Below are 15,756 nucleotides of genomic sequence, written 5' to 3'. Positions count from 1 at the left end.
CCCTAGCTGGATGGACAGCCCTGTCACTGGGGGCGGCTGTCTCCTAGCTGCTGTCTGTGTTTGTGGGAGCAGAGAGGAAGGGAGACGGAGGCCCAGCACCACAGAAGCAGAGCCGACACAGCAGGTATGACTGGAAGCTGTGTGTGTCTTGTCCCTCCCATACAGCCTGATCTCCTGACCCCTCCACTGCTGGCCTAAGATGTGACATCTGCTAGAGAGGAGACAGACACAGGAGGTTAGCATGTACAGTATGTATGTGTGTGTGTGTGTATATGTGTGTGTGTATATATGTAAGTATGTGTGCATGTGTATATGTGTGTGTGTGTGTGTATGTGTATATACACTCACCGGCCACTTTATTAGGTACACCATGCTAGTAACGGGTTGGACCCCCTTTTGCCTTCAGAACTGCCTCAATTCTTGGTGGCATAGATACAACAAGGTGCTGGAAGCTTCATCAGAGATTTTGGTCCATATTGACATGATGGCATCACACAGTTGCCGCAGATTTGTCGGCTGCACATCCATGATGCGAATCTCCCGTTCCACCACATCCCAAAGATGCTCTATTGGATTGAGATCTGGTGACTGTGGAGGCCATTGGAGTACAGTGAACTCATTGTCATGTTCAAGAAACCAGTCTGAGATGATTCTAGCTTTAGGACATGGCGCATTATCCTGCTGAAAGTAGCCATCAGATGTTGGGTACATTGTGGTCATAAAGGGATGGACATGGTCAGCAACAATACTCAGGTAGGCTGTGGCGTTGCAACGATGCTCAATTGGTACCAAGGGGCCCAAAGAGTGCCAAGAAAATATTCCCCACACCATGACACCACCACCACCCGCCTGAACCGTTGATACAAAGCAGGATGGATCCATGCTTTCATGTTGTTGACGCCAAATTCTGACCCTATCATCCGAATGTCGCAGCAGAAATCGAGACTCATCAGACCAGGCAACATTTTTCCAATCTTCTACTGTCCAATTACGATGAGCTTGTGCAAATTGTAGCCTCAGTTTCCTGTTCTTAGCTGAAAGGAGTAGCACCCGGTGTGGTCTTCTGCTGCTGTAGCCCATCTGCCTCAAAGTTCGACGTACTGTGCGTTCAGAGATGCTCTTCTGCCTACCTTGGTTGTAACGGTTGGCTATTTGAGTCACTGTTGCCTTTCTATCAGCTCGAACCAGTCTTCCCATTCTCCTCTGACCTCTGGCATCAACAAGGCATTTCCGCCCACAGAACTGCCGCTCACTGGATGTTTTTTCTTTTTCGGACCATTCTCTGTAAACCCTAGAGATGGTTGTGCGTGAAAATCCCTGTAGATAAGCAGTTTCTGAAATACTCAGACCAGCCCTTCTGGCACCAACAACCATGCCACGTTCAAAGGCACTCAAATCACCTTTCTTCCCCATACTGATGCTCGGTTTGAACTGCAGAAGATTGTCTTGACCATGTCTACATGCCTAAATGCACCGAGTTGCCGCCATGTGATTGGCTGATTAGAAATTAAGTGGTAACGTGCAGTTGCACAGGTGTACCTAATAAAGTGGCCGGTGAGTGTATATATATATATATATATATATATATATATATATATATATATATATATATATAAAATCTGCCCTGTATGTACAACAAATGTGCCCTGTGTAAGTATGGAGCTGAGTCTGGTCTATGCCCAGTGTTGCCAGCTGCTATCTGTCACCAGTGACTGGCATACTGTTATGTTATTAGCACCCCTACAGCCTGTACACACATTCACCTTGCTGGGGGAACAATAGAAAATCCCTAGATGCCATAGTTATAGCCGCACACTGTAATAATACCATAAGGATTAGTATACACTACTTACATTATTAGTGCAATGTACTGTAAAAAGAAGTAAAAAAAAATAATAATAATTAATCCTCTGTATAAAAAATGAAAATCACTACTTTCCCTATTTTTCAAAAATGTAAACAAGAATATATATAACTATGAGTGTATGTTCACAGTTATGCTCAGCCAATCGCGGCTGAGCAGCTGATGACGCGGCAGAGCGCGGCCGGCACTAGGGACGGTCGGAGCGGTTCGGCCGTCCGAAGATGACATCATTGGCACAAGATGGCGGACGGGGGTTGGCAAGAAGCAGGTATGTATAGAGTATTACACTTCCGGGTGGTGGGAAACACGGGGAAGGGGGCGATTCACTGACATAACATACATTACTAAGTTGTATAACTTTGTAATGTGTTTTATTTAGTGAATAACTGTTTAGCGCCGCACCACCCCTTTAATGATATTCTCCAGCTCAATTCTTTGGGCGGACGGCGGATTGAGCTTGAGAATATCATTGAGTCAATGGGACAGATGGAACTTCAGGCAGAGTCCGCCACACGGCCTAAACTTGACATTTTTAAGCGTATTCCATAGTGTGAACATACCCTGAGACTATAGAAACTATATACAGTATATCTATAGAAATATCCGAACTAAACAAAAACGACATTACTTTTCCTGCATGGTGAACGCCGTAAAAAGAATATGGGGAGAATTATCAAACATGTTGTAAAGTGAAACTGGCTCAGTTGCCCCTAGCAACTAATCAGATTCCACCTTTCATTTTCCAAAGAGTCTGTGAGGAATGAAAGGTGGAATCTGATTGGTTGCTAGGGGCAACTGAGCCAGTTTCACTTTACACCATGTTTGATAAATCTCCCCCTATATTTGTGCAATATATTCACTGTTGGTATATACTGTATATGCTGTATATTGCTTCTAGTATATATGTATATATCTGTTTATGCAGTTGGCTTCTTAACTACTAATTATTAATTTTGGGTGGGGGGCGCCATTTCATTTCTTGCCTCAAGCAGAAGGAAACCTAGAATCGTCCCTGATGACCAGGTCTTGCGAGAAGCTTTCAGGTCCTGGATTGCAACAAAGCTTTTTTTTATCTTTGCTGTCTAGTAGATCCTTGATTTTCTTGACTGGCAATTTTATAATATATTCCAAACAATTCTTGATTTAGAAACCCCTTGAACATGACTGGAAACCTGGGCATCTGGCACTATTCCCTGGACTGTGGCCTCATGCAACCCAATTATCTGTGCAGGCTTCCACTTTACGGGTCGGTTCACACTATGGAATCCACACGGAGAAGTTCCAGCGGATTTCGTCGCTCATACTCCATAGACATCATTCTATGGCCGGGCGGATTCCACAGAAAGAACTGACATGTCAATTTTTTCAGTGGATGCCGGAATTTGCCCGCCCATAGAATTGAGTCTATGGAACGGGCGGAGATGTGCGCCGCAGCGAGCGGGTACGAGTGACAGAATCCGCCGGAACTCTCTGCAAGGATTCCGTAGTGTGAACCCACCCTACCTCAGCACTTTACTTTCTCCACTCTACTGTCTTTTCTGTTGAACATTCAGGACTGTAGCCCTGAATATTTGTTCTGCCATTACACAGTTTAACCAGTAGATGTCACCAAAGTACATATCAGTGTTAGTTCTCAGTACAATATCTATAATTGGTTGGAAGGTTGCAGATAGTACAACAAGGGATGCAGGAGGTCTCTACACTTCCCACTTCTTTTGAACAACCAGATGGTTACCTCTATTATAAAGCTTTTAAATCTATGAAGAAATAGTAGAAAGATGCGAAAATTATTGTGTTAATTTGTTTTCCCTAAGTACCATTGGCATCACAACGATAGGGGTATTTTCGCCCCTGCGAGCCCCTGGGACGAAGGAATTTTTAATGAAAACAATAGCAAAGCTTTTATTAACCCCTCCTACAGGAAGTATAAATAAGCCCCTCCCCATAGATACATCAGTCATTTACAAGAAAACAACAGGGAGGGAGACTTGTGATGCCAATGGTACTTAGGGAAAACAAATTAACACAATAATTTTCGCTTCCCTTACGTCCCATTGGCATCACAACGATAGGGGAACTAGCAAGTAATATCCCCAGAGGGTGGGTTTTCTGATACAGCTGCATTGAGAACTGACCTAGCAAAGGCCGTTCTAGCAGAGAGGTTAGCATCTATTCTGTAGTGCTTAACAAAAGTAGATAAAGATGACCAAGATGCAGCCTGACATATATTCTCCAGGGATACCGAGGACCGTTCCGCCCAACTAGAAGTGACCGCTCTAGTGGAATGTGCCCTGGTAAATAAAGGAGGTGATTTCCCCGCCGCAGAGTAACATAATTCAATGGCTTCACATATCCATCTTGATATGGAAGGCTTAGAAGCTTTTTTGCCTTTGTTCTTCCCTGAGAAAAGGATCAACAAATTTTCCTCCTTCCTCAAAGAACTTGTTCTATTTAGATAGATTCTTAAAGTTCTAGGTATATCTAGAAGAGAAAAATCAACATCCTGATGAGACGAATCTGAAGGAGAAAATACTGGCAACACAATAGGCTCATTAATATTTACAAATGAGGCAACCTTGGGAAGAAACCCCGGCAAAAATCTTAAAATCACTTTATCCTCAGAAAAGATGATGTATGGAGCAGTCGATCCTAGGGCCTGAAGCTCTCCGACGCGCTTGGCAGAAGTAAGAGCCAAAAATAGTGTACACTTTAAGGTTAGGAATTTCAATTCTACTTCCTCTAAGGGTTCAAATGGTTGTAAACATAAACATCTGAGCACAAAGGAGAGATCCCAGGAGTCGACATGCCTGTCTACCCTAGGCCTCAATCTCGTAATAGCCTTGACGAAATTCTTTACTTCAATGATCTGGAATAGTCTGTAATTCAGATGTGCAGAAAGGGCTGCTATTTGGACCTTGATGGATCCAGGCGTAAGGCCCTTGTCAAATCCGTCTTGAAAAAACTCCAAAAGTTGAGGAGTAGAGGGTTTAATAGGGTTTAACCCTCTATCGGTACACCAAGCTTGAAATATTCTCCAAACTCGCGCGTATGAAGCATTTGTTGAGTCACTACGTGCATGAGACAAAGTTCGGGGGACATTTTCAGAGTAGGTTTCGGGACCTAATAGGGTCCCCTCAATCTCCAGGCTGTAAGATTGAGGCTGGTTAGATCCTGGCACAGATGTTGTCCCTGAGATATCAGGTCGGCTTGTAGTGGTAGTTTCCAGAACTCGCCCCTGCTCATGTTCATGAGCAGGGTGAACCAGGACCTCTTCGGCCAAAACGGTGTAATTATAACTACCGATGCCTGATCCAATCTGATCTTCACCAGAACTCTCGGGATCATCGAGATGGGCGGAAATATGTAAGCCATCTGAAAATTCCATGGAATTGACATTGCATCCACCATCGTCGGATTGTCGGCTGCATATAGGGAACAAAACCTCCTCAGTTTGGCATTGCTTGCTGATGCCATAAGATCTATCTGAGGATTTCCCCACCTTTTGGTTAACTGTAGGAACACTTTCCTTGAAAGCGACCATTCCCCTGGCACTGTTAGACCCCGGCTCAAACGATCCGCCAGAGTATTGTGAATACCTCTGATATGAAGAGCAGATAGTCTGGTTATCTGGGGTTCCGCCCATTTGAAGATGTGTTCCACCTCTCTGAGAAGTAGAGGCGACCTGGTACCTCCCTGCTTGTTGATGTAAGCAACACAAGCAATATTGTCCGTCCTGATCTTTACCGCTTCCTGTAATAATCTCGGACCGAAGTGTAGAAGGGCTAGGTAAATAGCCCTGAGTTCCCGTGCATTTGATGGAAGAGACGATTCTTGAGTGTTCCATGTCCCTGACACAATGCTCTCTTCTAGATGCGCACCCCATCCCGAACCTAAAGCGTCTGTGGTGATTGTGATCCACTGGGGTTCGGCTATGAAGGCTCCATGCTTCACCTGTCTCCACCAAGTTAGGGACTGTCGGGTTTCTGTCGACAAGATATGTAATGTTTCTAGATCCTCTAGACTCCGGTTCCAAGTCATCAGGACTTCTCTCTGGAGGTACCTCATGTGCCATAGTGCCCACGGGACTGCTTCTGCGGCTGATGAAAGGAGTCCCAGGAATCTCATTAGTGTCCGAAGACACACTTGACGAGGAGGAATGAGAAACTGGGCTCCCCTCTGTATACGTAACAGCCTGGGTGTTGAGAGGAACAGTTTCATCCGCGTGGAATCTATGACGAAACCCAAAAAGGTCCTTGTTGTGGATGGTACCAATTCCGACTTCTCCTGGTTGATTAGCCACCCTAACTGCTGAAGAATGTCCAAGACATAATTCAGCTGAGAGCTCAGAAGAGTCTGAGTCTGAGCCATAATCAACCAGTCGTCTAGATAGGGAATGATCTTTATTCCCTGAAGTCTGAAGACAACCATCATGGCCGACACCACCTTTGTGAACACAAAGGGGGCCGAAGTTATGCCGAAGGGAAGAACCTTGAATTGAAGATGTCTTACCTTCCCGTGCAGCTGAATGGCAATCCACAGATATTTCCTGTGCTCTGGCAGAATGGGAATGTGCAGATATGCGTCCTGGAGGTCTATGGATACCATAAAGTCGCCCTCCTGGAGGACGGTCTTTACGGATTTGATATTTTCCATATGAAATTTCTTTCTTACCATGAATCCGTTCAAGTATCGCAGATCGATAATAAGTCTCCACTTTCCGGACGGCTTTGGCACGAGAAAAGTCGGAGAGTATACTCCCAGACCGACGTCTGGCAGAGGAACCTCTTCTAGAGCTTCGATTTTCAACAGGTGAAGAATTTCTTCTTCTATAATGGGATGTTTTACCGGACCTAAATAATGAGACACCAGAAACCTTGGGGGGGGAAGGAGAAACAAAGGAAGCGCATAACCACTTTGAATAATGCTTATCACCCACACATCCTTTATTAGTTTTTTCCAGGCAGGAAGAAACAGAGTAAGACGGCCCCCCACAGGTACGCTTCTGGCGTCAGAAGTCCGGCTTCTTAGTAGCATCCCTCTGCTGCTTGCCTGCACCTCTTCTGTTATAATATTTTCCTCTTCCTCGGAACTGATAACGGCTCTTTCCTCGTTGAGGTGATCTGCCTCTACGAAAGGATCCCCGAGGTTTCTTGTAGGTTCCACTCACATAAGAAAAGGGTAAGGACTTACCCTTCTTGTCCGACATCTCCTCCATGATCTTATCCAATTCTGAGCCAAACAGCCGTCCCGGTTGATACTCTAAATTACATAGCTGGAACTTAGAGTTAGAGTCACCAGCCCATGGTCTTAACCATAAGGCCCGGCGACCAGCCGTAGAGAGAGCCATAGTCTTGGCTGCTAACCGAGTCTCCTGTGAGGCTGCATCACACAAAAAATCAACCCCCATATTGACTTTTTTGAATGAACGGAGGACCTTGTCCCGGTTCACTCCGGACTCGAGATCCTCCTGCACTTTAGCCAACCATCTTCTAAGACTCCTGGACACCTCAAAGGCAGATATAGCAACTGCCCCTTGGGCAGCTGCAGCCATGTATGATCTTTTAAAAGCTACCTCAATTCTCCTATCCATTGGGTCCTTGAGATTAGACCCATCCTCAGCCGGCAAGACCGTATTCTTGGATAGTTTGGCTATGGCAGTATCTACCTTGGGAGGATCAGCCCAATCCTTGCATTGCTCCTCCTTGAGGACATACAAGGTCTTGAATTTTTTGCTTAAAACCGGAGCTTTTTCCGGTTTCTTCCACTCAGTATACAGCATGGACATGGATGTTTCTCCGATTGAAAAAGCCCTAGGCTTCCTCGAAGCGGAGGGTCCATCCTCCATTTCTTCAGGGTGAATTTCAGCCTGAACAGCTCTTCTAAGTTTATAAATGCTGTCCATAGGGAAATAACCCTTGAAGCTCTCTTTTTCATCCTCAGATGGTGAAGATGAGTCAGACGAGGAGGAAGAACCAACCTCATCTATCACCTTAAATTCTGACCCCTAGGGTAGAAAAACATAAACTTAGCTAGGGTACTATCTGTCTGCTATGTACCCAAATAATATATACTCACAGGATGGGAGGCAGAAGGAGAAATGCTACGTTTAGATTTCTTCTTATGACGGCAATCTCTATTGGCAAGGGATTTCTCAACATAATCCTTCACCCATATGACAACATCCTGAGTATCCGGTTCTCCGGAATTTTTAGGGCGGCATGAAGTACAACGTACTGTAATAATATATATAATGCTAATAAATATATGAAATTTATCAAGAAAATTGAACCTTATAATTGCTAGATGGTTCGTACGATATTCATATCCATCCGGTAACGGATTCTCGCAATCCACACAAGCTAGATGTTTACGCTTGGCAGTTCTCTTCCCCGATGGGCTGGTTTCCATGGCAGACATCTAATAAAAAAGTTCCATGAACATAACAAGTCTCCAATATATGCACAGGCCTAGCCTGAATTATACAGTGTCATACTGAAAACAGACCACTAGATGGCAGCAGAGTCTTACTTACATTTAAGTATACAGCAGAAGCTTGGTATATGACACAGCGTGCTGAGTACAGATGAAGATTCTATACAGCTCTTAGGTAGGACTTCAGGAAGTCAGACCTAGTCCTACCTGTAGAGAGGCGCTCTTTTAAATAAGCAGGAGGCTGACAGCGAGGCCGACGCCGCTGCCGTACGTGCCGCGCGCACTCCCGGCGCTCTGATGACGTCACTAACACTCGCCCAAAAAAATGGCGGCGCTGGAACGCATGTGGAACGCATGCGCATGCGCAGACGCCTACACGCCTCAGAATGATGACGCGACCAAGATGGCGCCCGCAATCCCGGGAGAAGGATCCAGCTTACCTGAAACCACAGGTACGGACATCAGAGACCCGGAATAGCTATGCAGGATCTTGCACACAGGTCCTGCAACCTAAGGTAACCTAATAAAAGGAATAGAATAGTAATATATCCACAATAGAAGGAGGGAGCAAGGTCCCTTGGGGCTAGTCACTAGGACGAAGAAAAAAGACTGATGTATCTATGGGGAGGGGCTTATTTATACTTCCTGTAGGAGGGGTTAATAAAAGCTTTGCTATTGTTTTCTTTAAAAATTCCTTCGTCCCAGGGGCTCGCAGGGGCGAAAATACCCCTATCGTTGTGATGCCAATGGGACGTAAGGGAATCATATATCTGAAGCCAGGATCTGCTATGTCAATGGAATCTTTCCCTATTACCGGACAGGTTCCCAGTGTTCCCAGCACGGCCTATGATAGGTGGCAGGCAGGCAGCGTCATGTCTCTGCATATGTTTATGATCTATTTTTATAATAAATTGCATTGTTAACGCCCTTAGTTTAGGATGACAAATGACATACTATTATTACTTATAGAATCTCAGGAAGTCTTCAAGGAGGACTCCATATTGTTTGTTTGTCCGGTATCAAGGCTCTGGCTTTGTGACAGCAGCACAGGTATAGATCGCTATGTATTAATGACTGTCTTTGTGATAAATTGTCTATTTTCGCATTCAGGAATTACTTTATAAGTTTATTATTACGTTGTTTCAGGTTCTGATGTGTCAGCTGTAGGTGAGCCATCGCTTTAGGCAGGATTTTACCTGTGGGTTCTCTTCTGTCTATACTTGTATAACTATAGCAAATGCTCTGGCGTCATGTTTCACCCCTCCCTTCTCTATACATCAATAAACCTAATTATATACCACTGGCTTGGGGGGCATTCAGTTGGCTGTCAATGCTCATGTCTCCCCTGGTAAAGAAACGGGGTATGATGTAATTCTCCGTGACGGTGATGATTGCCATATACTCACCAAGAAAGTTTCAGCCCATATTTTATGTGAAAAGAACAGGAAACAGGTGAATATTTATTCCTGTGATGTCAGCTCTTGGACTTGCTTCATTTTCTGATGGATTACACTGACATCTAGTGGCCAATATTGAAATTGCAACAGAGTTTATTATGGAAAACATCAACTACTTGTAGATACTCATTTTTGGAGAAACAGGGTAGTAAGCGGTACAAATGTGCAAACATGCCTACAAGTTCATTAGATTCAGTCTTGTTTTAATATTGTGCTGATATAAAGGCAATAAAAAAAATTCTAAGTAAAACTGTATGCAGCTGATTTACAATTCTGCTATGCAATGAGCAATAACAGGGCTGCCATGAAGCTGTATACGGTATACTGTAAAATGTTGCATCTTTTAAAAATATGTATTTACTTTACTTGATTAAGCTATGCTCTTCATATCGATGTCAATGAAAGTTATGCAGATTTTGTAAGACAGCCATCTCACCTGTTTTTTGTCTTTCCAACCATATCTGGAGTACTCCTCCAAAAATCTTTTTTCTATCAGATCAATTAGCTTCAGAAAGTTATATAGATTTGTAATTTACATCTATTTAAAATTCTCAAGTCTTATCAGTACTTATCAGTTGCTGTGTGTCCTGCAGGAAGTAGTGTATTCTTTCCAGTCTGACACAGCGCTCTCTACTGCCACCTCTGTCCATGTCAGGAACTGTCCAGCGCAGGAGAGGTTCTCTATGGGGATTTGACACTGCTCTGGACAGTTCCTGACATGGACAGAGGTGGCAGCAGAAAACAACAGAAAACAACATTTCCTGCAGGACATACAGCAGCTGATAAGTATGAGAAGGTTTGAGATTTCTAAATAGAAGTAAATTACAAATCTGTATAACTTTCTAAAACCGCTTGATTTGAAAAAAAAAAAAAAGATTTTCACTGGAGTACCCCTTTAACCCAACGCATACTCAGGAGAAGTGCTTCGTAGTCAACGTGTTTCAGATAATGTGTTCTTCATCATGATCTACAAGACTTATGTGCTCTTCACACAGCAGAGGAGCTGATCTTTACTATCTTTACTTATCATACTTATCCTAGAAAATCTGCAAAGAAGAAAGACACAATGGATCCCTGCCTGAACCTGTACTATCCTAATCACGAGGTCAACGCCAGGATACTACTGCTAGACTACTACTCTCAACATGTCCCATACTCAATATTTAAGGAGACTACAATGAACATGATGAAATGCTTCTACAAGGTGTTTAACTCAGGTATGTAAAGTGACCTATCACTAATGTCCGAAATATGTCTAAAACCTCCGAGAGATCAGCCAGGGAAGTCACATCCGGCCACATGGCTGCTGCAGGGGACACATAGCATTACACGGCACCATTATATGTAACAGAGGGATGGGCTGGCCCACCTGAACCAGAGACTGGGGATCATGACCACATGGTGGAAGGCTAGTGTGTATGCAAAGTATACAGGAAGGTACACAATGTAGCAGACATGGTTTTGTCCATATCATTGACTCTATAGTATATATTTTAATTGACTTCAATTTCTGCAGTTTTTCCACCTTCAATTTTTGGTGCAAATATGTAGCAAATTTTCTACAAGACAACTGACCCATGTAGGATAATATACAAGATTCTTGGATTTTCTCTGTTCACAGGTCTGATCAGCGGAGAAACCTTGATCGACATCAGTGTCGGCCCCATTATAGTCCATCTTCTCTCACTTTCTGAGTTCTTTGAAGAAATATCAATTCTAGAAGTCAGTGACTCCTCCATCAGAGAGCTCGAACTGTGGAGAAGCAAAGACCCAGACGCCTTTCACTGGACTCACACCTCCAAGCTGCTCATGGAGCTGAAAGGAATAAGCAGGTCCAGTATGGAGTATTACTGGTTTCTACTTCTTCTACTTTTTCTTGGTACCTTCCTGATTTTCTGCACTTAATACAGCCACAATGTTTCCGGAGGTGGGGCTCCCTTATTCTTATCCCATTATCCCTTAGCCTGAGGTGCCATGCCTGGGGGCTGAAGTACTGTGTCACCTTTGATGTGTATTAATATATAAATAGTTCATCTGATAAATACTAAACTATATAAGAATAAGAGGAACCATGTAGATACATGAACAGTGGTGCCTTGCATTATTGAGTCTTTTATCTTATCCAAAGAGGTCCATTATTTTGATAAGAGGAGATCTTTACAGCAGGAATCTGTTTAAGGCACATCCCTGTTGTGTGTTCCCTGATGAATCCGTCTACTACTGGGAAGGTAGAAAGGCATCGGAACAAGTACTGTGCATGGAACACGTACTGTATATATACTGTATATATATATATATATATATATATATATATATAATTGCATATCTTGCTGATGCAATTATTTGTATTACAGGTGGTTTGAGTTGTCACGTTTTTGCACTCTTTTCTGTCTTCTGTTTCTTCTCTTTTTTTGTTTTCTCCTGGGCACTTACAACAGGATAGGGACTGTCATCGTGGTTGGGGCCACCCTGTTAAGGAGGTGGGTTCCCCAAAAGGCAGGGTAAGAGGATATCTGGGTTGAGAGCAGGGTGCACCTTAACCCCTCCTCCCCCCTACTTCTTTTCCTCTCCCCAAGTGTCTTACCTGCAGTCCCGTCCATCAGTATCCTCTGAGTTATGTGAGATTAATTATCCCCCTAATCATAAATGCCCATCAGGAAACTACACTGTACATAGAGTACACTACCGGGTGTCTATTTTTGTCTGTGTGACCATGTTTTTAAAGAATTATTAAAAGTTAAGTATTAATTAGTCCCTAAGTGGTCTTTGTATGCCGGTGATAAGCATATCCTTTCTATACAGCAGTGTTAATGGCTGAGTGTAAGTGCAGGCACATCATAGCAGCAGTGTGTATTAGCTGAGTGTAAGTGCAGGCACATTATAGCAGGAAGGGAGAGGATGGGAAACACAAGGGCTGACAGAGACTGCAGAGAGCATGAAGGAATGAGCAGGACACATGTGGGCACATAAAGGGGTTACAGTTATGAAAATATTACCTCCACAGTCCTGTCCCCTGAGGCAAGCCTCAGTCTGAAGTGGATCTGCCATGATTTGGAAGGTGAGGGAGACTTCCTGGGTCAGAGTACAGTGCTGTAGACCCCGCTATGCAGACCATGCCCCTCCTTCACTCGTGCTCCCACCCAGTACAGGGAGCTCTTAAACCAAAGCAATGCTTTTAAACCAATGCAACCAAGTAACAATTTTGTAAAACGCTTTCAATCCAAGTTACTCTATAACCAAGGTACCACTGTATAATAAATGTCTCTTTTTCAGGGATGGCTGGGAAGACGCAGAAGAGATGCTGAGAAGAAAAGTTAAACGTGTAGTGAAGTGTGACTTCAGCAAAAATAACCCGACAAATCCTTTTGCGCTGCCAAGAGCCGACTGTGTTACGTGTATATGGGGGCTGGAAATGCTCAGCAGGGATCATGATGAATTCAGGATAAATCTGAGAAAGTTATCTAACCTGATAAAACTAGGCGGACACCTCCTGGTCTATGCAGATATCAACGCTTCCTATTTTATGGTTGGAGACTGTAAGTACCATCTGCTAAACCTGGACGATGGCTTCTTAAGACAGACTTTAATCGATGAGGGGTTTGCCATTGTACATTATGAGAATCTGGAAAGAGAAGCTTGCACTGACCGCTTAGACCATGTACTAAAAGCTTTTGTTGTTGCCCGCAAGGTGATGGAAAGTTAAGGTTTAACTCAGGTTTAATCTATATAGGTTTACAATCATGTGCATATACTATCATTATAGGAGTTCTCTACAGCTCTACAAATTCTCTTTCCCTTCACCCAGCCATACAGCTACATGATACATACAAGCCTCCACGTCCAGGGGGGAGGAGCAATAGCTAGAAGAAATAGACAGATCTCCTGGTATGTACAGTGCTGGTTCCCACCATGAGGTAAACCCACGTACCAGGGTTTTCACAGACTGGGTCAAGGTGCCTGGATACTCACCTGTCTGATTCCCAGACACTGCCATTCCTACAATGCCTGGATCCCTGTTACAGACAGCAAAATGTCATCTCAGCCAATCATTGAGGTGGGCAATATGTCACCAGGAAGAGGTCAACATTGGTTACGTGGGAACCATCAGATCGGCAGTACTAGGGAATCAGACAGGAGAGTATTTTTTTTTTTATAACATACTGACTGCACTTTAAGGGAGCATAGTGAGGTTTTCCAGGAAAAACTATTTGATGGCCAGGATAGGTCACCAATAGCTGATAGCATCCAAACAGCCATTCAGCTGTTGGCCTGGCTATAAACCATTTAAAGAGTCAATAGACTGGGCTTTACATATTGTGTAGTGATGGTGCAGGCTACTGGGTATAGAAGTGAATGGCATTCGCACTTAGTAACCCAGTGTCACCACTACACAATTTACAAACAGTAACGGACTATAATAGGTCCGTTTTGGGCGGTAGCCCGGGGCCCTGAGCTCCTGGGGGGTCCATGGCCACCCAAACAGACTTGTACTTTCAGTGGTGTACTGTCTCCAGGCTACAGTTCTGCCATGATTTGCATAAAAATCAATGCTTTTTACTGCAATTTTGCACAAATCAGGGCAAAACTGCAGCCAGGAGACAATGCAGTAACATTAGAGAACATACTGAAGGACCTTATCATGTGACAATGATGTCACCACAGGTCCTTTACAGGCTGCATGATGGAAGAAAAAGATTAAAGCTAGTCCCGCCATAGTTACAGTGGGTTGGGGGGGGGGGGGGGGCAAGCTTGGTGAACAGCCCCGGGGCCCATAGTAAAGTTAATCTGCCCCTGTGTGCAAAGCAAAGGCTTCTGGCTCTGTACACTGTATTTATTATGACACCCTCCAGCTCAGTTCTATTCTGTGGTCATCGATTGGTTTTCCCTTGAAAACCCCTTTTAGACTATAAAAAAAATCTTTGAAATTGAGCTCACTGGGAACAGAATAAAATCCATTTCAGTAGGTTTCCCATCTGTGGTGTTTGCAGGAAACCAGAACCTTATCATTTAACTCCATGGCAGAGAGAAGGCATCCTTTTACATTGGAAAACAAATATGTAGGAAATATGTTTGATCCGCATTAAATCAACTATAATCATAGTCTCCTGAATATACATGAGACGGAATATAAACTCGCTATAGTAACACTGATCACTTATTTTAACGGTTATACTAATGGGCAGTAGCAGAGTCTGTAAAGGTTGTTGTCTGTTTTCCTGTGGCTGGGGGTTATAAAATCCCCCTCTGGGTCCTAGAGGTTTATTACACATGATCTATTAGTGTCGTCCTCTTTGCCCTTTCCTTCCAATCCCTATCATTCCTATTTATACAACACCCACCATATAAGTGTATCCTCAGAGTTGAGCTGTTTCGGCATTCTGCCACTTTTCTCTTGAGGGTGGTCCAGATCATGCAGCTTTTCCTCCCTGCTCTGTCCTTAAAGAAGAAGTCTGGGCAAAAAAATTTTTAAGATATGTTATTGCCCAACAAAAGTTATGAAAATTACTAATAGACACTTATTATAGGAAACGCACCTATAGTGCATTTTCCCTGCACTTACTACAGCATGGCATGTTCAGGTCTCTGTAAAGTTGGTGATGTCACGTCACATAAACTGCCAACTCCTGCTGCTCCAGCCTGTCCCACCGCTCCAGCAGGAGTTGGCAAGTTATGTGACGTGACATCACCAACTTTAAAGAGACCTGAACACGCTATGCTGTAGTAACTGCAGGGAAAATGCACTATAGGTGCATTTCCTATAATAAGTATCTATTATTTTCATAACTTTTCTTGGGCTATAACATATCTTAAAATTATTTTGCCCAGACTTCCCCTTTAACATTCCATGTTGAGTTTAAATTCATCATATAGATCTTTCAACTTTTATTATTCTGTCACTTATTAAGGATTCCTGTTTATCACATTGTACATTCAGTACAGTATCGCAAGGTACCGGCATAATCTCCACAAGCTGCAATCCCTATCCCAACCACCGGATGGCCA

At 43.6% G+C, this 15,756-nt stretch overlaps 1 protein-coding gene across 1 annotated transcript; it reads left to right on the top strand.

Moving 5' to 3' along the window:
- Nucleotides 1-2,869: 2,869 nt before the first annotated feature.
- On the top strand, nt 2,870-14,484 carry LOC138796705 (indolethylamine N-methyltransferase-like). The gene is made up of 5 exons (XM_069976349.1): nt 2,870-2,907; nt 9,266-9,346; nt 10,795-10,970; nt 11,375-11,585; nt 13,027-14,484. Exons 3-5 carry the CDS (start codon nt 10,820-10,822, stop codon nt 13,454-13,456), a joined length of 792 nt encoding a protein of 263 aa, XP_069832450.1. The 5' UTR covers nt 2,870-2,907; nt 9,266-9,346; nt 10,795-10,819; the 3' UTR covers nt 13,457-14,484.
- The last annotated feature ends 1,272 nt before the right edge of the window (nt 14,485-15,756 follow it).

The sequence above is a fragment of the Dendropsophus ebraccatus genome, chromosome 7, assembly GCF_027789765.1.
Source record: "Dendropsophus ebraccatus isolate aDenEbr1 chromosome 7, aDenEbr1.pat, whole genome shotgun sequence".
Classification (NCBI taxonomy): domain Eukaryota; kingdom Metazoa; phylum Chordata; class Amphibia; order Anura; family Hylidae; genus Dendropsophus; species Dendropsophus ebraccatus.
The sequence above is the reverse complement of the archived record's forward strand: the minus strand, read 5'-3'. Positions and strand labels throughout refer to the sequence as shown.

Bases quoted from the DNA above. Each gene is read 5' to 3' on its own strand.
- LOC138796705 (XM_069976349.1), top strand. From the start codon at position 10,820: ATGGATCCCTGCCTGAACCTGTACTATCCTAATCACGAGGTCAACGCC. The intron at 10,971-11,374 runs GTATGTAAAGTG...CTCTGTTCACAG, and splicing joins CTACAAGGTGTTTAACTCAG to GTCTGATCAGCGGAGAAACC. The intron at 11,586-13,026 runs GTCCAGTATGGA...TCTCTTTTTCAG, and splicing joins GAGCTGAAAGGAATAAGCAG to GGATGGCTGGGAAGACGCAG.